Source organism: Hevea brasiliensis, chromosome 6, assembly GCF_030052815.1.
Source record: "Hevea brasiliensis isolate MT/VB/25A 57/8 chromosome 6, ASM3005281v1, whole genome shotgun sequence".
NCBI lineage: Eukaryota > Viridiplantae > Streptophyta > Magnoliopsida > Malpighiales > Euphorbiaceae > Hevea > Hevea brasiliensis.
This window is the reverse complement of record NC_079498.1, coordinates 78,780,611-78,803,046: the sequence shown is the minus strand read 5'-3', so window position 1 is coordinate 78,803,046 and position 22,436 is coordinate 78,780,611. Positions and strand designations below refer to the sequence as shown.

The following is a 22,436-nucleotide window of genomic DNA, read 5'->3' as shown; positions in this document are numbered from 1 at the left end:
CGCACTAAGACCTCTCCGTTACAAAATCTTAATTCAAGCTGGATTCACTGATTATGTTAAACTCCAATTGCATTGAATCATATGTTTTCTTTTAATTCTTATTCTTGATTAATAAGACTTTTCTATTAGAAACTCTTTTTTTGCTAAGTCTATCAGTCCTGGCCGGGAACTTAAGTTATAAAAAACAATTAAATAAATATAAGATTTTATTTCTATTTACTTAGGGTAATGGATCCCATTTTGACTAACACCTATCTCCATATATAACTAGTCAGAGCCAACACATTCTCATATACCTATATATAGTATAAGTACGAAAGCAATATCAAACTCGAGCCATTTACATACAAGATAACTGTGTTGTCTCAGATCACTAGTTCAATCTACTTATCTTATAAGTGCTTACCATGTTTGTCATATGATATGAAACTCACTATTCTATCTCATTAGTATCTCATACTAATTCATGGAAACAAACATAAGTGATAATCTTTCTGGATAGTTACGCCCAATGAAGTATCCCAGATTACAAATCAAATTTATAATATTTGTGCTAAAATGTTTTGTCACTCATATTCTTAACAACTTAAAAATAAAACATCTAACAAAGAATTAAAAGACTTTTTCAATTAAATTTAAACAATTTAAGCATAAGTGAAAAGAATAATTGCCATTAAATAAGAATAAATATTTACATGATATCATACTATGATATGCTCTAGGGCATACTACAAACAGTAAGACAATTATTTTAATTATTCTTAAAAAATATATTTTTTATGAATTGTCACAGTGGGCATAATAAACAAACCCTTAAATGCATTGTACACACCCACAATGAGGACCACACTCACAACAATAAACAACCCATATGAAAAGAGAAACATAAAAATAATGCATATATTAAAACATACCTTCGACAACGATGGCCAGTCATTTAATGAAAAAAGTAAAATACAACCACTGATTTCTCTCTTTAGGATGCTTGATAAATATTTCAACGTGCTTACTTTTGAAATGGGGAAAAGAAAATGCAACCTCTCATCGTTAGGGAAAGCGACTTCGAAGACAAATAGAGGGACGATTGTTTTGATGAAAGGACTTGGATTTTCGATTACCCCAGGTTAGAAATGGTTTTTTCGACTATTCAAGTGCCCCTAACGAAATCTTTAAATTAAAATTGATGGAAGGACTTGGATTTTAATAAAAGCATTTGACAAGGACTAAATAATTGAATTTCCAAAACCCCAGAAAAAAATCATTATTAATAGCAAAACCCAGAGATGAAATTGTAAATTCCCCTTCAAGTTTTTTAAGAATTTTAATTTTTACTTTCGATTTATTATTATCGACGAAATAAAGTATCATTAGTAATTATCAATGACATGGTTTTGTAGGTAAAATTACTTAAATTCATTCATTAGTGAGTACTTATGACATGTTTTTGTAGATAAAATTATTTAAATTTGTTGAATTTTATTTTTGTTTTTCTTTTTAATGTTACCAATGAAATACGCTTTTGTTGTTAATTACTAAAAACAAAATTTTGTAGGTAACATTTATAAAATTTTTTAATTTATTTTATTTTTAATATTATTGACAAAATATGAATTCGTCAGTAATTGTCAACGATTCATTTTTTTGGTATATTTTATATTTGGTAGCTAATTTACCACTAATATTTAATGCTGCATTTACCTACAAAATTTTATTATCAATAAAATTGTTTATTGATAATTTCATGGATATAAATTAGTTCAAATTCTAATTATCTATGCTTCCTTTTTTCGTTGGCAAAACAACGATAAAGTGTTGGCATTTACCAATAATTTTTTTTTTACTGGCAAATGTTGTAATTATTTTTTAAAATTTTTTTTAGTGTTTAGTTTAGATATTCAATTAATTAATCCCAAATTAGACATGAGCAAAAATGTGATTGGCCATTGTATTATAAAATATTTAAAAAATGTTAATTATCAAATTTTCAATTATCATATGACATTAACTATATAACTTTCAATAATTTATATAGTTAACTTAATATTGTTTTTAACAAAAATGCAAACTATAATATAGAAGAACAATGAATATTTATAATTACTAACAAGTATATATAAAAAATACAATTTTAGAAAAACAAAGTGGAGATCTCACAAAAAAAAATCAATAACGAAAAAAAAGAATAACATAAATTAGAAAATAATTAAGACTTTTTATAATTTTTAATTATTTTGAAATATTAACATAATATTTAAAATAATATTTTTGAGACTTTCATTATTATATTTATTATCATGAATTTATTCATTTTAATCATAAATGGTCTTTTCTTTCAATTAAAAATATACTATAAAAATATTATATTATCACATTTAAGAAGATTTGGAGAAAAATAATTAATAAACATTTAAGAAATGAAATTTAAATCAATTTTGATAAGTATATAATTATACAAAATTTAATATGAATTTAAATTACATTTATTATATTTAACAAAATAATATGATTTTAAAAATATAATAAATATAAAAAATAATTAAAAAATTGAAAAGAGTAATTTTAATATTTTTATTACATTAATGGCGTGTAATAAATAAACAAAAATTTATTTAATAAAAACAGCTTATATGTCAAATGGGTGGCCTATTGGAATTTACCCTAACCTAAATTGCAATATTCGGGTCGACTCCCGGTTGACCCGCCTGGAGGTGGAAAACCGAGTTCCGTAACATTCTGTCCTGCACAAAGCATAAAGGTCTCTCCTCCTCTGCTCCCATCAGCGCCCGCACCCCCCCGCCCCCCCCCCCCCCCCCCCCAAACCCCGAGATCTTGTTCTACGCTGTAACAGTGAATAAGACTGCAAAGATCTAAGAGAGAAATCAACCCAAATGGCTAGACAAGCCTCTAGAATCGTTAAATCTTTGTCCTCTACGATTTGCTTTCACAATCCCCATATATCTCCGCTCGCTCCATCTTCTTCTTCTCCATATTCTCTGTTGCAGTCTCGCTCTTTCGCCGCTGCTTCTTCGCCTCCGCCAGCTGTCTTTGTGGACAAGAACACCCGTGTCATTTGCCAAGGCATCACCGGCAAGAACGGCACTTTTCACACTGAACAAGCCATTGAATATGGCACCAAAATGGTACATGAAATTTTTATAGACGTCAGTCTTTTTTTTTTTTTTTATTTTTTATATTGCTTTAGATGGTGTTGCTTGTTGGGTCTCTATTGTAGCAGACGAGTCCCTATTTTGTTCTGCAATTATATTAGGTGGGCATAATCGTTTATACGTTAAACTGTTATTGGATAATGAATTTGTTTCTCTATGGTTGATTTATGTTCTTTTGGATAGAGCTTTGTTGGTTTTGGCTGCGCCTGATGCAGGTTGTCTAGTTGAAATGTAATTCTATATTTGTTAAGGCATTTTGCTAGAGTTAATGTGCTAGAAGAACGTATTATTGCGGTCTTCTTGTTGATCTTTATATGCTTCATTTTTATTTCCTTTACCAAAATTGAGAAGCACGATGCCTATTCCGTTTGCTTTTCAAATGGAAATGGAAGGGAGTGAAGAGTCCATTTCATTGTGTGGTATGCAGGGAATTCAAATTGTTTATGATATATTTGAATGGAACATGATTGTATGTATTTAAAAGTGTGAGTTTATGTGCTTCACTTTCAATCTAAGACATAAAGGATTTAACGGAGAACCTGGAATTATTTATTCCTAAAATTGTTCAGATGCTGAATTCATATCCTTAGATGGAGGTTGATATGCATCCTACTTAAATTGTTTGTTTGCTTTCATGCTTTGCGTTTTTTTTAGCAAGCAACCGACTGCTTTCCACATTAGATTATTTAAGTGTCCTTAATTCCTTGGTAGATTTTCTATCAAGATCTCAGTAAGATGGTTAAAGTGAAAAAAAACAAAAAAAATCTTATTTCATAGTGTTTCAACACCCCATACAAGCCCCATTGTGCTTTCCTGTATGAGGAATTGATGGACAATAGTGATACACTAGGATCTTGGAACAGGAAGCAAGTATTGTTTTTCTCTTAATCATTTGCTTTTGGAGGCATGCTGTAATACTGCTTCATCTTACAAGGGTGAGATGAATTCAAACAGCGAAATTGTTGCATTCAGTTCTCATTAAAGATTTTCATGTATCTTTGCCATGGGTAAAAATGCCTCATTTAACAAGTTTGATCTTATTGATTCTACCAGCAAAATTGTATGGTGTTGCATGTGGGAGACTAATGCTTGATTGCTCCTGATTTTTCTGCAGTAGAGAAAAACTAATAGAAAATATAGTTGCAGTGAAAGATGTGAAGGAAAGATATATTTTATGTGGAAATTTCCATTTCTTAAGTAGTGAGATCATTTATTTATGTAAGTAGGTTGTTATTTTACTCTTTTATGTGGATGATCAGAGAGACAAGATTTAGAATTCACAGTTCTTATTCCAAAAAGACAGGTAAATATATTGTAAAAAAGAGGAAAAGAGAAAGTTCACAGTTAATGGATGTTGCATTTTGCTACTTAGAATGGTTCAACAAGACTTAATACCTTTGAAGAGTGGAAGTTGGAAACTTTTAATACTTCTCTCTCTGGATGCTTTTTATTTCTTTTGTTGTACAATTTGTGTGTTGTTTTCATAAGTTATATCTATTACAAGCAGTTTTGTTTGGCTCGCTCCTTTAAAAGTGTGGGTGCATGTAGACCTCAAATTTGAATCTTAAGGGGATTCCTGATGATAATGGACTATGGGTGTAAAATAATCAAGGTGAAGTGGATGTGAACAAAACTCTTTGTGTATGATAGTCAGTTCCATTATCTGCTATGAAGTTTTCATAGTGAGGGTTTCTATCTTTGCTCACCACATGGGAGAAGGAAGAAAATTACCACATTAATAAGGCCACCTTCACAACCTGCTTCACCTTTTGATGCTGGAGAATCCAAATAAAATGAGGATTTTTTTTTTTTTTTTTTTTTTTTTTTTTTTTTTTTTTACAGTTTTCCTTCTTTATGCAGGATTCCTATTTTGTTTTCCTTCTTTATTTAGGATTCCTATTTAGTAAACTATTTTACTTCATTAATTAGGAATACTTTTCCATCTAAGATTAGGATTTGTCCTAACTAGTATAAATAGGATAGCAGTAGTTAATTTTTGTATTCTATCATACTTTTAAACTCAGAATTTTAATTTATAGGTTTTTCTTTAAACCTATTTGCTTTCTATTGTTCCAGCCCCAATCACCCTATTCTAGCTCTAATTGTTGAAATCTAATTGCCTAAACTCTTCCACTACATCACCTCTTCCTTTGTGACTGTCTCTTTGTTATTATATGTACTCCGTTGCTGTTTTTATCATTAGCATCTCTATGACTTCGTATATGTCATTGATACTGCTACAATTGTTTTGAGCAATTATCAAATGTGTTATATTCCCCTTTGCCACTGTTACCCCTCCATTAGTGATATCTACTTGCACTTTCTCATATTAATATTGTTATCTCGCATATGTAACTTTTTGTCCTAGCTCTGCAGATGCATGCAGCTCTTGGAAAGTTGGAATAGTCACACTTCACCTTCTCTGCCCATTTCACACCTCACTCTTCTTGAAGCAAATTTGCTAGAATTTCTGTTTAGGCTTTTCTCAATAATTCATGTTTGTCTATACCACAATCAAAGATTTGTCCTTTTTTCTTTAATTTTTTAAATTTGTTTTATTGCCTTAATAGGTTGGTGGAGTGACACCTAAGAAGGGTGGGACAGAACACTTGGGACTTCCTGTTTTCAACACAGTTGCAGAAGCGAAGGCTGAAACAAAGGCTAATGCATCAGTGATCTATGTTCCTCCACCTTTTGCTGCTGCAGCTATTATGGAAGCCATGGAAGCAGAATTGGATCTGGTTGTGTGCATCACAGAAGGAATCCCTCAACATGACATGGTAAATGAAATTTATACTTTCCTAATGATCTTAATAACTGTAGATTCTAAAGGCAAGTGTAGAGAGCCCAATTCTTAATCCTTTTTCAATTAGTAGTTTTTGGCTGTTGTTGAGTATTACTATTTGTAAGTCTAATTTTTCTTTGCATCCTATCTTTTCTGTTTTGGTTCTTAGGTGAGTTTTTGTGAACCTCAATATGCCTCCTTGTCATTTTAAATTTGCAAGTTAATTGTATTAAAAGAGATACTCATTACCTTACTGGATTTTCTAACAGTGGCATATTTGTTTTTTTGTTAATCTGTTCACACCTCCCTCCCCCTCTCCCAAATTAATGGACCGCTAGTAGATTAGACTTTAGGACTGGGTTAGGTTGACTTGGAGGCCAGAAAGACCAGGAATTTACATTTAACAAGGAAAAGTAGGGCTTTTTAGCAGGTTATTTTTGACTTTGCTTCCCTATTTCAAAAATGCACCTTTCTATGGAGTTTTGGAGCTAAAATGTAATCAATTTAAGTATTTAGGTTATATCATCTATAAGAAAGGAGTAACAAATGAGGATATAACTCACAGGATCAAAATAAGATGTATGAAATGGAGAAGTGCAACGAGTGTGCTATGCAACCATAGGATTCTTGATAAAGTGAATGATAAATTTCATAGAATAGTAGGACTAGCTATGTTATATGGGAATGAATATTGGGCATATAAAGTAAAACATACTCTCAATAAGAGTGGGTAGAAATTTTGATGTGAAGATGATGTTTGGTAACACGATGATAAATAAGATTAGGATTGATCACATTCACTAGAGTGTAAGTTGCACGTATTTGGCATAAAATGAGAAAAAGTCAATTAAGATGAATTGGTCTTGTCTAACGTGAAGTATCGAATGCCCCAATATAGAAGTGTGGTCGTAAATTAGTGGTTGAAAGGTTGAGAAGGAAAAGGGGAGATCAGTGTTGTTAAAGGCGCTGAAAGGTGCCGAGCGAGGTGAGGTGAGGAGTCGGAGTAACGACTCGCCTAACTGAGGTGCGCCTGGATTTGAAAAAGCAGCACCCTGGGCCAAAAGGCGGGAGGTGCCAAGCATTGGGAGACACCGCCTCATGCATATTAATATAACACACACAAGTGTGTGTGTGTGTGTGTGTGTGTGTCAAGCAAAGATAAAAAGAACCCAACCCTAGTCTCTCATTTTGATGTCACCAGCTGCAGGAAAACATGGTCAGACCATAGTAGCACTTGTGCTGGCAATTTTCTTTCATCCTTCCTCTTCTTCTTCTTCTTCCCTCTCTATCCTCTTCTCTTCTTCTCATTTGGCACAGCAAAACAGCACCTGCACCGGCCCCCTTTTTTGTTTTTCTTTGTAATTTTTTTCTTCTTTTCTCTTCTCCTCCTCCGATCCTCTTCTTCTCTTCTTCTCTCACACCATATACACAAAATCTGCACTCTAATTTTTGTTTTAATTTTTGTTTATTTGTAATTTTTTTTTCTCTCCTCTTCCTCCTCTCCTTTTCTCTTCTTCTCTCACTCATACTATCTGTCTGCACTTCAATTTTTTTTTCTTTTTAATTTTAACTTGAATATTTTCTTTGTGCGCTTTGTTGGTCACTGAGTGGTGGATCTGGACATCCATTGAATATTGGTAGAATTATTAGGGTAGTGATTTTAAGTATAGATTTTGCAATTTGATATTGAGACTATTGTTGATGGGACTATTGTTGCATAAAATTATAAGAGAAGAAATTTTGCATTAACACATTGAATAAATGGCATGGTGGAAAACTTTCCTACTTGTATTTTCTCCAATCCCTATTTCTCTACTTTTTATTCCTTTGTTTGTGTAAAGAATGTTTATTTATTTGTTTCATTGGTTAAAATTTTTGAGTTTCTCATTTTGAAATGGTTTAGATTAAGGTGTTTGACATTTAAACTTTTTTTTTGGTATAATATTTTATAGTATAAATAAAAATTTAGGCAATTTAGGCTGTGGCGCCTTGCTTCAAAAAGACCCTTCCCTCGCCTCTTGTCTCTCGCCTGAGGCTATAGGATACCCTGTCGCCTTAGTATTGCCTCCCGCCTTAATAACACTAGGAGAGATCTAAAACGTCGTGAAAGAAAGTAGTATCAAAGGATTTATATTTTTGGATATTGATGCAGAATTGATTTCAAATAAAGCTAAATGTTGAATTTGTAGGTTTCATCTTTGCAAAGTGCAAACCTCATCTATGGTTGTCCCCGAAGTTATACCAATCAAAGTATGATTTGGTAGAAATTAATCCAATTAAAAAGTGGTGCAAGATGTACCTTTCCCTTAAGATTTGGAATTGCCATCTTGACTTTTTTACAAGTTTCAGGTGCAACTTGAATATGTGTATTAGCCGTGATGTCCATTTGTTTAAGGAAGATTTGGCTAGTAGCTTCTGTTAGTTTGGTTGATCATTAATGAAGAAGAAATCTTATTAAGTGTCTCATCTATACTTTTAACTGAATTTATCTTCTCATTCAGTTCAATTCCAGTTCCTTACTTTCAAGATCTTGATGATTATAATTCAACTTTGGATTTAATTTAGCATTTTTCATGCTAATATGTCTTCTTAAGTATCTCATCTAACATGCATTCAACGAAATTCATCCTTTCATTCAGTTGCTTCAATTTCATTTCCTTATTTTCATGATCTTGATGAATAGAGCTTTGGATTTGATTCTGTGTTTGTCATAGTCGTTGGAGAACAAGCTTCTAAAATCATTAAGCTTTGTAATCCCATGTGGTTGCTAGTTAGGCCATAGTAGTAGTTGTTCTAGGCTTCAAGGCCTTTGAGCTGAAAAGCAGTTCCAAGTGAAGAGTTAATCAGTGAAATTAGAGAGAATTTACCATAATCTATGCTGCTTTGGTTATTGTGATGTTATTCAAACCTAACTGTGATACCCAAGGTGTTAAGATATGTACTATAAATAGCTAGGATATGTGTATCTGGAGTGATTGTGTGAATATGTTTAGGTTCTAGAATCGTGGCTATAATTACGTATTTAATTATGATTGTATTTCCTATTTAGTTCTGTACAGATTATAAATTGACACTATTAGCTTGAGGGAATAATCAAGCTCTTCAATTATTCTCAATATTTTTCTTCTGTTCTATTTTCTCACTCGGTATCAGAGCCCTCGGTGGGTTTGATTTGAAATCTGAAACAAAGTCCTCATAGGGAGGAACTTTTCCTCTTTTTCCGGTCATTTTCTGGGAGTCCGTGGCTGTCACAGGCTAGCCTAGTGGATTACTCAGCCCAGGATTGGCCTCTCCATTGACCGTCGGCGAAAGACTCCGGTACACGCGCCTTCACGCGCTTCTTCCCGTCGACTCGCTGGCCTCAGGCGACCTCAACCACGCTGGTCCCGTCACTTGTCTCTCACTTTTTTGTCATTACCTCTTCATACAGTAGGCTTTGCTGACGTATTTCTGAGCAACATTTCAGTGTGCTTCTCTTGCCAACATGTCTGAGATTGAGGAGTCTTCCAATACAGCCTCCAACACAGATTCTGAGATTCTCACACTCATATCCAACACAGATTCCGAGATTCTCAAACCCATATTTTCTTCAATTGGTAATTCATCAGTTATTACTATTGTTAAATTAGTAGGAAGTCAAAATTATATGTCTTGAGCAGCATCAATGGAATTATGGTTTATGGGGCAAGGGTATGATGACCACTTGGTTAAAAATGCTATAGATATAGCTTTAACAAATAGTGCTAATTGGACTAAGATTGATGCTTAATTATGTAGTCTCTTGTGGCATTCTCTAGACCCAAAATTGCTTAATATTTTTCAGTCTTATAAAATCCGTTGTAAAGTCTGGACTAAGGCGAAAATCTTATATACAAATGATGTGCAGCGTATTTATAAGGTAGTATCAGATATGGTTCATCTGCAGCAAAATCAACAAGATATGTCTAATTATTTGAGACAGGTAGAATCACTGAAAGATAAATTTAATTCTATCATTCCATATACTGATAATATTTCTGAGCAAGAGCGGGACATGTTCTTCATGGTTTTGGCATTGATTGGGCTAAGACCTGACCTTGATTCTGTTAGAGACCAGATATTAACCAGTCCGGTTATTCTCACTCTAGATGATGTGTCTATCAGGCTTCTATGCAACTCACTCAATAAAAATAATTTCTCCTGAATTGAATCTTCAGTTTTAGCTGCAGAAAGTGAAAACCAACTGAGACAGGGTACTTATCAGAGAGGCAATGGTAAAAGGCTCCATTGCACTTATTGTGATAAGAGTAATCACACTCGAGACACTTGTTGGGCCCTTCACGGTCGATCACCAGGCCCCATGCAGTCAAATAATGTGGGCCGATCAACTGCTCGTATGGCTCAATCCGGTGAAAATGGTATTCTTCCATTACCTGATGGAAAGGATCAGGTGTCAGATTCTATCCTATTAACTGGAGCTGATTATAAGGAGAATTTGCAATATCAAACAGCCAAACAACAATCTTCTAGCAGTGCTCATTCTGGTAATTCTTTTGCTTGTCTAATACAGTCTTCGCTCACTGATCCATGGATCCTAGACTCGGTGCTTCTGATCATATATCTGGCAACAAAAGTCTTTTATTATCTCTAGTTTCTCCTCTGGTTTTGTCTAAAGTTACTTTGGCTAATAGTTCACAAACTTTAGTTAAGGGCATAGCAGAAGTAAAAATCTTTCCATCTGTTCCTTTAACCACAGTTTTATTCACTCCAGAATGCCCATATAATTTTATTTCTATTAGTAAATTGACTAAAAATCTTAATTGTTCTTTCACCTTTACAGCTAACTCTGTTGTTGTGCAGGACCGGAGGACGGGGAAGATGATTGGAGTAGGATGAGAGTCACAAGGGTTGTACCATCTTTCTACTTCAAATTCTCCAATTCCTCTTGCCTCTACCACTTTTGCTAATCTTCTTCACAATCATTTGGGTCATCCGACTATTGCCAAATTGCAAAAATTAGTTCCTAATCTTTCTAGTTTATCTTCTTTTGAATGTGAGTCCTGTCAACTTGGGAAACAAAGTCATGTTTCCTTTCCCAAAGCGAGTCAATAATAGGGCTAAGTCCATGTTTGAAATTGTCCATTTAGACATTTGCGGTCCAATCGTGTCAATACAACTTTAAGATTTCATTATTTTGTTATTTTTGTTAATAATTATTCTCACTGCACTTGGTTATTTTTAATGAAGACTCATAGTGACAAAGCAAAAAAATATTTGTCTACTCTCTTTGCTAATTTCTTATCTTCTCAGGGTATTACTCACCAAACTTAATGTGCTTATAACTCTCAACAAAATGGGGTTGCCGAATGAAAGAATCATCTAGTTGAGACTGCCCGCACTTTACTCATTCACCATAATGTTCCTCTTCGTTTTTGGGTGGATGCTATTCTTACTGCTTGTTACTTAATTAACCGAATGCCTTCTTCTGTTTTGCAGAATCAGAGTCTTCATTCTATTTTGTTTCCCGACCAAGATGCCCAGCAGTTGTCCCTGCGTGTATTTGGTTATATTTATTTTGTTCACGATCACACTCTTGCAAAGATAAACTTTAGCTCAAATCAATAAAATGTGTCTTTTTGGGATATTCTAGCTTTCAAAAAGGTTACAAATGCTACAATCCATTTATAAATAAATACTTTGTGTTAGCTGATGTAACCTTCTTTGAAATATCTCCCTATTTTTCTTCCAACATCGCATCCAAGGTTTTTATTCCCACTGCCTTACTAGTTCCTACTCTTCTTCCACCACCAATCAGTCCGCCACCTCTACACGTCTACTCACATCGTCCTCATCCTCCTACTAATACCATTGATGCTCCTTTGCTTGATACAGGTACAACACCAGCGCCTGGTGACTCTCGCCCTCCTTTATCTTTCCCTATTCCGGTCTCGCCTTCAACAGACGATGCTACTCCCATAGTTATCAAAGGTTCAAGGCGCACCGAGGCGCAAAGGCGTCTTGGAGCCTAGGCGCAAGGCGCAAGGCGCAGGCGCGCGCCCGAGAGAGCTGAGGCGCAAAAATAAAAAATATATATTAAAAATAAAAAAAATTATAATTATGCTATCACACCTCAAGTAACATAAAACTATATAATAATAACTAACAAATATGCAAGTAATAATTAGTTTATAATCCAAAAGAGATAAAAATAAACTACTAAAAATTAAAGTTTAATAAACTAGTAAACTACTAAATGTTCAATCCCCATCAATAGAAATATCAAAATCCTCTTCATCTTCTTCATCTTCTTCATCATCCTCCTCATACTCATCTTCCAAATTAACATCTTCATCATCATCATTTTCTTCCTCGTCTTCAAGAAGTGAAGAAGTACGAGTGGATGATGCTTTTCTTTTTTGCTGTGATGTAGATGCAACATTTTTCCCTTTGCTTACTCTAGTGTTGTAGGCATTCTCTTCAGCTCCAGTAGCTGCAGCAACCACATTCCATGTCAAATCATCATCTTCAAAAACAAGTTCATCTCTATCCATCTCTTCCTCCATTTGACCCATCAACCATTCATTACTATCATCAATGTCTTTCAATGAGATGGGGTCAATGCGGTCACGTGCATCATATCTACGCTTTAATGACCGATTGTACTTGACAAACACCAAATCATTCAAGCGATTTTGAGCTAGTCTATTTCTTTTTTTACTGTGAATCTGCAAAATATAACAATTTTAATAAGTATAATTTTTGAAAGAACAAATGAAAGGTATAATTCTAAAGGGAGATGTTTTGTCACTTACATGCTCAAAGATGCTCCAATTACGCTCACAACCAGATGCACTACAAGTGAGGCTAAGCACTTTAACAGCAAAATTTCTCAAATTTGGAGTTGTTGCTCCATAAGTTAGCCACCATGTAGCTAATGAAAAAATAATGCATATTAATTATTATTAAAAAATATTGCAATATGAGATTACATGCTTATGGATAAAATTATATTACCTGGAGATACTTTCTTTCGATTCCTAATTGCCATATCCATCCCAAAGATACCTTCAGCATTTTGATAAAAAGGTAATTGTGCCATTATTTTGTCTTGCTTTTCTTTGCTTGGAATCAACCTTGCTACAACTTGGTATAAATCGGTAAAAACCTCAACATCTTCATTAATTTTCTCATTTGAATAAAAAAATTCAGGATTCAAATAATATCCAGCTGCGTGCAAAGGTCGATGGAGTTGGCTTTCCCATCGTTTATCAATAATCTCAAAAATTGTCCTGTATTTTTCTTCATTTTCATCAAATGACTTTGCAATTGCTTCTTTAGCCCTATCCATCGCCTCATAAATATATCCCATTGCAGGCATTTTCTCACCATCAACTAATCTAAGCACACGAACTAATGGACCAAATATCTTTAAGATATAAACAATATTAGTCCAAAAAGTAGGCATCATGACAATACTGTATACTTTTTTACCAGACAGTTCTTTTGCCCACTTACTTTTGGTCCATTCCTCTGAGGTAAACATTTTTCTCAAATTCGTCTTGTGCTTATGTATACGTTGAAGGGTGAGAAAAGCAGTTGCAAATCTTGTGACAGCTGGCCTAATTAGCTCTCTTTTACCAGTAAAGTGCTGCAACATGTTCACCACACCCGGACGAATGTAAATATATCCATTCAATGTCACTGCCCTTTTAATTGTGTTATGAATTTTGAGAATTTTTTCAATATCTTCTAGCATCAAATCTAGGCAATGAGCAGCACAAGGAGTCCAATACAAATGAGGGCACTTTGTTTCTAACAACTTCCCTAAAAACAAAACAAATATGGTAGCAAGTAGCATAAATATTAAATACATTATTTACTTACAATTAAATTAAACTATCTAATAATAGTAAGAATAAAAACTCTTAATTACCTGCAAGCACACAATTGCTAGCATTATCTGTCACAACTTGAACCACATTAGCCTCTCCAACACGCTCTACAAATCTATTAAGCAGGTCATACATCTTATCACTAGTTTTTGTGTACTCTGAAGCATCAACAGATTCCACGAAAACAGTTCCCTTTGGAGAATTCACCAAGAAATTAATCAAAGTCCTTTGTTTCTTATCAGTCCAACCATCTGCCATTATAGAACAACCATACTTTGCCCATTCTTCTTCATAGGACTTTAATGAATTCTTCACCTCAGCAACTTCTTCATTCAATAAGGGAAACCGCACCTCATGAAAACTAGGTGCTTTCATACCAATCCCAAATTGTCCAATAGACTCCACCATAACTTGAAAACTTGGATAATTGACAGCATTAAAAGGAATTGCCGCATCATACATCCATCGAGCTATATCCTTATATGCTTTTTTTCGCAATTCCTTTTTACATGCCTCATTAATAGTGGTTTGCTTCAGCTTTGAATTTTTTCTATCTTGTACCGCCTTTGCAGCACTTTTGGCAAAATATAAATCTATTGGACCCTTTGTCCTTGCCTTCTTTTGAACCTTACTATTTCCTTTTGAGCCTCTAAGAATTGTCCCAACATCATCTTCATCTTCGTCATCTCCAAGAATTTCAACATCCTCATAATCAGGCAATTTATCTAAGGTCTTTGCTGAAGCCTTTGCTGCATATACTCTTGTAGCTCTTCACGCACATGTGTTGGACACTTCTTACACATTGTAGCATTTCGAAATCCTCCAACTAAATGCTATTTAGCTTGAAATATCCCTCCTTTTGTAACTTTGCTGCAAAAGTTACAAGCAACATCATTTCTATTGTTTGGATTCACCAAGTGGACATATTTCCATGTGGGATCTTTGTTGCTATTGTCAGTTTTAGCAGCGGTAGATGCTTCCGATTCCATCTTTTCAAAAATAAAATAAAAAGTTAAGAAAATTAATAATTTAACAAGTAACAACAAGCCAACAATAATATACATACCAATTTATAGTACCATAATCCAATTATAATAATAGAAATTAACAATTTATGATAACACAAACTCAATTATAATATTTCTAATAATTTCTAAGAAGACCTAATAACAATTAGCAATAAGAAAATAAAGTCATAAAACATTTTTAATCCAATAATAAAACTAAAAGCTAATAAGAGTAATTGAATTAGCATATTAGCATAATAGCATCTCAAGTTGTCAAGTCTCAACATATTTTCACATATTCACAATAAATAATATGTCAAAATCACAAATTTATACTAAAAAGAAAAGGAAAAGAAAAACATTGCAGGGTAAGGACTAAGGAGAGAGCATGAAAAGAAGAAAATGAAAAATTGCAGCTGCTGTAACAGTGCAAAAGCCAGAATAGAGAGAGCATGGCATTGGCAGCAAAAAAAAAAAAAAGATGCAGAAGAAGAATGTAGTGCAGGAACAGTGCAGGAAAGAGAGAGAGAGAGAGCATGGCAGCCAAAAAAAATGCAGAAAAGAAAGTGCAGTGTAGGAACACTGCAGGAGAGAGAGAGAGAGAGAGAGAGAGAGAGAGAGAGAGCATGGTAGTCCAAAAAAAAAAAAAAGAGAAGCAGAAAAAGAATACACAGCACAGGAAAGGGAGAGAGAGAGAAAGTATGGCATTGGCAGCCAAAAAAAAAAAAAAGGAAATACTGAAACAAAAAAGAAAAAAATGCAGCACAGGGAAGAGAGCAGAGGAGAGTGAGAGGAGAAGAAGAAGAAGAAGAAGAATAAGAAAAGAATAAGAAAAAATACATACCAGGTTTGTTTGATCTCTCCCTTCACTCCTCCTCTTCTTCTTCTTCTTCTTCTTCTTCTTTTTTTCTTTTTGCTGGCTGCTGGACAAGTTTAAAAAAAAAAAACCTTAGCAGTCTACCCTTTTATCATGTGCCTAGCCTCATTGGGGCGCGCCTCCGTGCGCCTCGGTGCACCTCAGTGAGGTCTTGCGCCTCAGCTGCCCCGAGGCGCCTGGGGCTGCGCCTGGTGCGCCTTGTGCTTGAGGCGCGTTTTAGGTGCGCCTTTGATAACAGTGGCTACTCCTCCCATTGCCATCCGAAAAGATATTCGTTCGTCTCGAAATCCTCATTCTATTTATAATTTTGTGAGTTATCATTGTTTGTCTCCTTCCTACTATGCTATTGTCAGCACTTTGTCTAATGTATCTGTACCTAAGACTGTTAGATAAGCTTTGGAACATCCACGATGGTGTAATGCAATGGTTGAAGAGATGATTGCTCTCCATAACAATGGCACTTGGGATTTGGTGCCGCTACCGAAGGGCAAATCTACTGTTGGCTGTTGATGGGTTTATACAGTCAAGGTGGGGCCTGATGGCCAGATTGATAGACATAATGCTCGCCTTGTTGCAAAGGGCTATACTCAGATCTTTGGCTTCGATTACAGTGATACATTCTCTCCTGTGGCTAAGATTGCCTCGGTTTGCCTTCTTATTTCCTTAGCTGCCATCCATCACTGGCCACTTCATCAACTAGATATCAAAAATGCCTTTTTACATGGCAAGCTAGCTGAGGAAGTTTATATGGAGCAATCACCATGGTTTGTTGCTCAGGGGGAGTCTGGTTTAGTGTGTCGCTTACGGCGTTCTTTATATGGCTTGAAACAATCTCCGATAGCTTGGTTTGGACAGTTCAGTAATGTAGTCCAACAATTTGAAATGTCTTGGAGTGAAGTTGGCCATTCAGTATTTTTCCACCATGATGGCCATGATAAGTGCATTTATCTCATTGTTTATGTTGATGACATTGTTATTACAGAAATGATCATGTTGGGATCTCAAAACTCAAACAAAACTTGTTCAGTCATTTTCAGACCAAGGATCTTGGGAAGCTAAAATATTTCTTGGGGATTGAAGTGTTGGGATCTCAAAACTCAATCCAAGACAAGTATCGCCATTTGTCAAAGGAAATATGCTTTGGATATACTGACAGAAACGGGCATGTTAGACTGTAGACACATAGATACTCCTATGGATCCAAATGTCAAACTTGTTCCTGGACAGGGGGAGCCATTGGAGAATCCTGGTAGATACCGGAGATTGGTTGGAAAACTCAATTATCTTATAATCACACGCCCAAACATCTTATTTGTTGTAAGTGTGGTCAGTCAGTTCCTTCAAGCACCAAGTAGTAGTCATTGGGATGCAGTTATTTGGATACTCAGATATATTAAAGGAGCTCCAGGACAAGGCCTATTTTATGAAGACGGGTCATTCACAGATTATTGGTTACTCAGATGTAGATTGGACAAGTTCTCCTTCAGACAGACGGTCTACTTTAGGATATTGCATTATGATTGGAGGTAATTTGATTTCTTGAAAAAGTAAGAAGCAAGATGTGGTTGCTAGGTCAAGCGCAGAAGTAGAATATCGAGTTATGGCTTTGGCAACTTGTGAACTTATATGGTTGAAACAACTCCAAGAGTTGAAGTATGGGGAACTTAAACAAATGCAGCTAATCTGTGACAATCAAGCTACACTTCATATTGTCTCTAATCCAGTGTTTCATGAGAGAACGAAACATATAGAGGTGGATTATCATTTCATCATACTAAAGATTGAATCTGGATGTATTGCCACTAGCTTTGTTTGCTCAAATGACTAATTAGCAGATATCCTGACAAAATCTCTCAGAGGCTATTGGATTGAATATATTTGTAACAAGCTTGGAGCATAGGATTTGTACGCTCCAGCTTGAGGGGGAGTATTAAGATATGTACCATAAATAGCTAGGATATGTGTATCTGTAGTGATTGTGTGAATATATTTAGGTGCTAGAATCATGACTATAATTACTTATTTAATTAGGATTGTATTTCCTATTTAGTTGTCCTGAGCATATTATAAGTTGACACCATTGGCTTGAGGGAATAATCAAGCTCTTCAATCATTCTCAATATTCTTCTTCTGTTCTATTTTCTCACACAAGGAATTCTAAGTGTGGACTTAGAATCTTCTTCCTTTTTCAATTTCCAGGTAAATTGCCTTTTGTTAAACCCTAATTAATAGTCTCAACTTTTTCAAATATCGTTCATGAATACTGTTCACAATACCAAACCTCCAGTGCAAACACCTCCTTAAATCTGTCCCTTTTTTTGTTTTATTTTGCTTCTAATTGTACTCACAAATTGGAGTTGTCTTTTTATTCTTTATAATTTGCAGATCAACTCAAACCAGTATACTCTGTACTAAATAGTTCATCTTGCTAGAAATCCTACATCTTTCATGGTGTTTTTAATCCAATTGGAAACTTATAACGTGACTATGATTAATTAAATACACTTAACATGGAGAATAATTTGTATGTTAACTGTAGATGTGTGCTATGATCTTCGATCAACTTTCTTATTTGCTTGAACTATTTTTTCTTTTCTCATTTTATAGAAGAAGTCTTAGTTGTTGTACCTCCAAAGGCATGTTAGCTATCTTTAGCCACTTTGCTAATCTTAGTTGTCCATTCAGATATTAAATTGTGACACTGGAGTTCATATTGGGACCTACAGGTTCGCGTGAAGGCTGCACTAAACAAGCAATCAAAAACTAAACTAATTGGTCCAAACTGCCCTGGTATTATCAAACCTGGAGAATGCAAGATTGGAATTATGCCTGGATACATTCACAAACCGGGGCGTGTAGGAATTGTCTCTCGATCTGGCACATTGACTTATGAGGCGGTAAGTAGAGAAATTCTTGACATTTCTTGTGTTTGTATCTAACCTATTCTATGAGCCTTGCATTTATAGTTTTATGGCCTTGATGTAGTTCCTTGAGCTGATTAATAATTTTTGCTGAGTATTTTTAAGCTATTATACTCGCAGACTATTTCATGTTTACATGTCTTTGATATCTTTTAATAGATTTGATTACACATTTGCATTACAATCTAACTTGCTAGACATAAAATTTGACCTTAAAATATATGTTACCAATTTCTTGGGCAAATACTTTAGTGAGGTGTTCTGCTGACCATTTTGAATTTAATCATTTAGGCGATTCACTTGTGTTTAGATTCAGATGTATGCTTTTATAAGTTGATGATGTGATCTAGTGATGTATGCACAGGTGGACCAACAGGAGTGCTTAAATTTATAGTAATATAGTATTCACATGTCAAAAAAAAAAACAAAAAAATCTTCCCTCAACAATTGGAAATTCCTTCAAATGCCAGGTGGTGGCCTGATTTGGCCAAGCTCAACTGGGGAGAGAGTTGTATAGAGACTTACTGATATCCTGAAGTATATTTCTATGTTGGCTAGTGTGAGAAAATAGAATAGAAGAAGAATATTGAGAATGATTGAAGAGCTTGATTATTCCCTCAAGCCAATGGTGTCAATTTATAATCTGTACGACAACTAAATAGGAAATACAATCCTAATTAAATAGCCACGATTCTAGCACCTAAATATATTCACACAATCACTACAGATACACTTATCCTGGCTATTTATGGTACATATCTTAACAGCTAGAATGCCAGAGAACAAACCTTTAGTAAATAGAAGCCCTACTTCCCTCCTTGCAATCTCATCACTTCAATTCAATTGCAAACCAATTTCTTTCTCATAAATAGGCAGAGCTCACTTTTGTACTTCAGTAGTTAGAGCTGTTTGAAGATGACTTCTTTCATTTGTTAGGGGGAAAAAGGGCTATTTCAATATAAGGAACAACTGAAAAGTCAGTGGGTTACAACCTCTGGAAGTGTTTTCCTGTAAACAATGTGTCACTTGTTAATTTTGATTATGTTATTATGCTGACTGAATCCAATGTATAAACGAGAAATGATACAAAAGTTCTTTACCTTTTATCTAATAGGCAAAGCAGGCATAACAACCACTTTTGCTTTGCCTTAGACTGTATTTGAACAAAGCAAAGAAAGAGACAGAATGGATAGGGGAAAGTGACAAGGATGGTCTCGCTTGGTGCAAAAGATGGTGTTTTGGGTGCGTGGTATTGTTTCAAGAGAAAATGTAGAAATTTGAAATAGAGGAGCAAGTGCCCATTAATGATGTGGACATCGCAGAAGAGGACCACAATGTAGAAAAGTTTGATGGGCAACTGCTGGACTAACCCCCTAACTGTTCTACTCCTTACTCATAACATGGTACTCTAATAAAGGTCCTTGTAGTTCCATGTGGTTGTCTGTGGTTTATTATGAAGTGTCATTCAGTATGATTGGAGTGCATTACTCTACTTTGGTTTCTGTTTATTGATGTTTGCTTTTTTTTTTTTTTTTTTTTTTGCTTAGGAAGGTATCATATCCTCCATTTTGTATCTTCCTTTTTTCATTTTAATGAAGTTTCTTTTCATATCTAAAAAAAGATAAAGAGAAGTTGAACCACTTAAAAATGTTAATTGTTGTTAACTTTCTAAAGTTGGTAAAGATTAAACCTTTGTTTACCAATTGCCAGCTAATAATTGAGATTATTTTAATCTAGTGACATTCCTTGCAAGAATACTGTTTATCTGAATGCTGATACATTTAAGGAGGTGTTTGGTAGAAGGTTAAAAAATCAAGGGTTAAAGTTATCCTTGTAAATTTTAACTTTTAAAGTTAGGCCCCTCAAGAAGGCATAAATATTAACGAGGTGAAAAGTTAACCTAATCACTTTTAGTCTTTTTAAGTATCCAAACAACATTACTGAGGGGTTAAAAATTACAAGGATAACAATTAGTCCTCGTTAACCTCATACCAAACGCCCTTAAAGTTCATGAAGCATTAAAATATAGACACTGCAGGTACTGTCGGAAGACAACCTGCATGATCTCATTCTACACCAATCTGATACATTGTATGTGTGTTGCTATCACTTCACAGCAATAATTCTACATTTGTTTTAAATTTCCAGTAATTGGTGGTAGGGTACTGGCTGGTAGCCAAAGTAGGGCATTCAAACAATTTGTTTGCATATGGTACGTTGGTCAGATTATTATTTCTATGACACTGATAATCTGCCTATGATGTAACTTACCGATCATAAACAGTTTTTGTAAAATTAGTGAATGACTTCATTTCTTATAATTCAATAGGTCTTTCAAACAACTGCCGTTGGTCTGGGGCAATCTACCTGTGTAGGTATTGGTGGTGATCCTTTCAATGGTACAAATTTTGTTGACTGCCTGAAGAAGTTTCTTGTAGATCCTCAGACTGAAGGTAAACAATCTAATTGTGAAGAGATTAATCTTGTTTTTGTAGTTGATATTGTCCTTTTCATGTTTTGAATAGTTATGCCAAAGTTTGCCGTGTTGAACACATGAATTATTTTTCAGTTAATGATGAAAAGCGCTATAGATAATCATGTGTTGCAAGGAAGACTCTTATACTGGGCTTGTGAATCCCAGGCCCTTGTAAGAAAGACTCTTTAGGTTGGTTGGGCAGTTCTGTTTTCCTCAAATGTATAATATACTGTTTCAAATACAGATCCCAAATTTAGGTTTTCTCCTGATAAATCAAGGGAAATTATTAAATATTCGGTTTTGCTAGCTTGTTTAATTATGTAAATCAGCCAACTCCCAGTTTTTTCAATGAAGGTCAAAATCTCCTGCCATTTGGGGCTGCATTTGGTGCAAGGGATATTACAACATGGGACAAAACAAGAAAAGTGAAGACAAATAGGACAGGTTCACTTGTGAAAATTGGGATAGTTTTCTGGAAAATTTTTATTACAAAAACTGAAAAGAATCTCGTTTTCACATATGCTAGTTTTCCAAATGGAGAATTGAAAAACTATTTCTAGTTTTTCAAAATTTAACTAAGATTTTGAAAATAACTTTAAGTTGTTTTCCATTGTTTTCGTTTATAACAGAACCTTGTTTTCCAACAGTTTCTAAATGGGAAATAATGACTTTTTTATAAGTAAAATATACTATAATTTTCCATAATTAAAATTGAATAATTTAAGAAAATATTTGTTACAATATTAAAAATTAATCATATTATTATATAATAATTGAATAACACACATTGAAAAGATTTTGAAAGTAAATAAATTTCTAAATATATTTTATAATGATCTTTTTTTTGTATAATTATGAAAGATATGATTTTTTTTTTTATTTTTAAAGTTGGAAAACTATTTTCTACTATTGATAGGTAAATGTGTTTTCCATGTTTTCTCTTATTTTCCATGAAAAATGAAAACTGGAATTTTTCTTAGAAAATGGGAAATGGAAAAAAAGAAAACTATTTTCCCCAAGCAAACATGCCCATAGTTGTCCCGTTTTATGTTTGATTAGCGTATGATAAGCCAAAATTATACAAAGCAATTATTGATATATAGATAAATAATGAATATTTTATTAAATACAATTTAAAGGAAAGGAGAAGGGTGAATATTGCTTGCATTCAGGAGACTAAATGGGTAGGAGAGAAAAGTAAGGAAGTGGGTAATTCGGGGTACAAACTGTGGTTTACCGGAAAGGAGAGAAACAAGAACGGAGTGGGTATAATCATAGACAGAACATTGAAAGACGCAGTAGTAGCTGTGAAAAGAGTAGGAGATAGAATTA

The 22,436-nt window shown here is 34.3% G+C and overlaps 1 protein-coding gene across 2 annotated transcripts in view; it reads left to right on the top strand.

Moving 5' to 3' along the window:
* The first annotated feature begins 2,745 nt into the window (after positions 1-2,745).
* Positions 2,746-22,436, top strand: part of LOC110657393 (succinate--CoA ligase [ADP-forming] subunit alpha-1, mitochondrial) — a 31,201-nt gene continuing 11,510 nt past the window's right edge. The window contains exons 1-4 of one of the 2 annotated variants that reach the window (XM_021814571.2): positions 2,746-3,140; positions 5,738-5,947; positions 18,434-18,604; positions 20,958-21,081. In XM_021814571.2, the coding sequence (XP_021670263.2) occupies positions 2,889-3,140; positions 5,738-5,947; positions 18,434-18,604; positions 20,958-21,081 (757 nt within the window). In that variant the 5' untranslated portion in view covers positions 2,746-2,888. The remainder of the gene's footprint in view (positions 3,141-5,737; positions 5,948-18,433; positions 18,605-20,957; positions 21,082-22,436) is intronic. The other variant, XM_058148578.1, reaches the window with a different exon arrangement.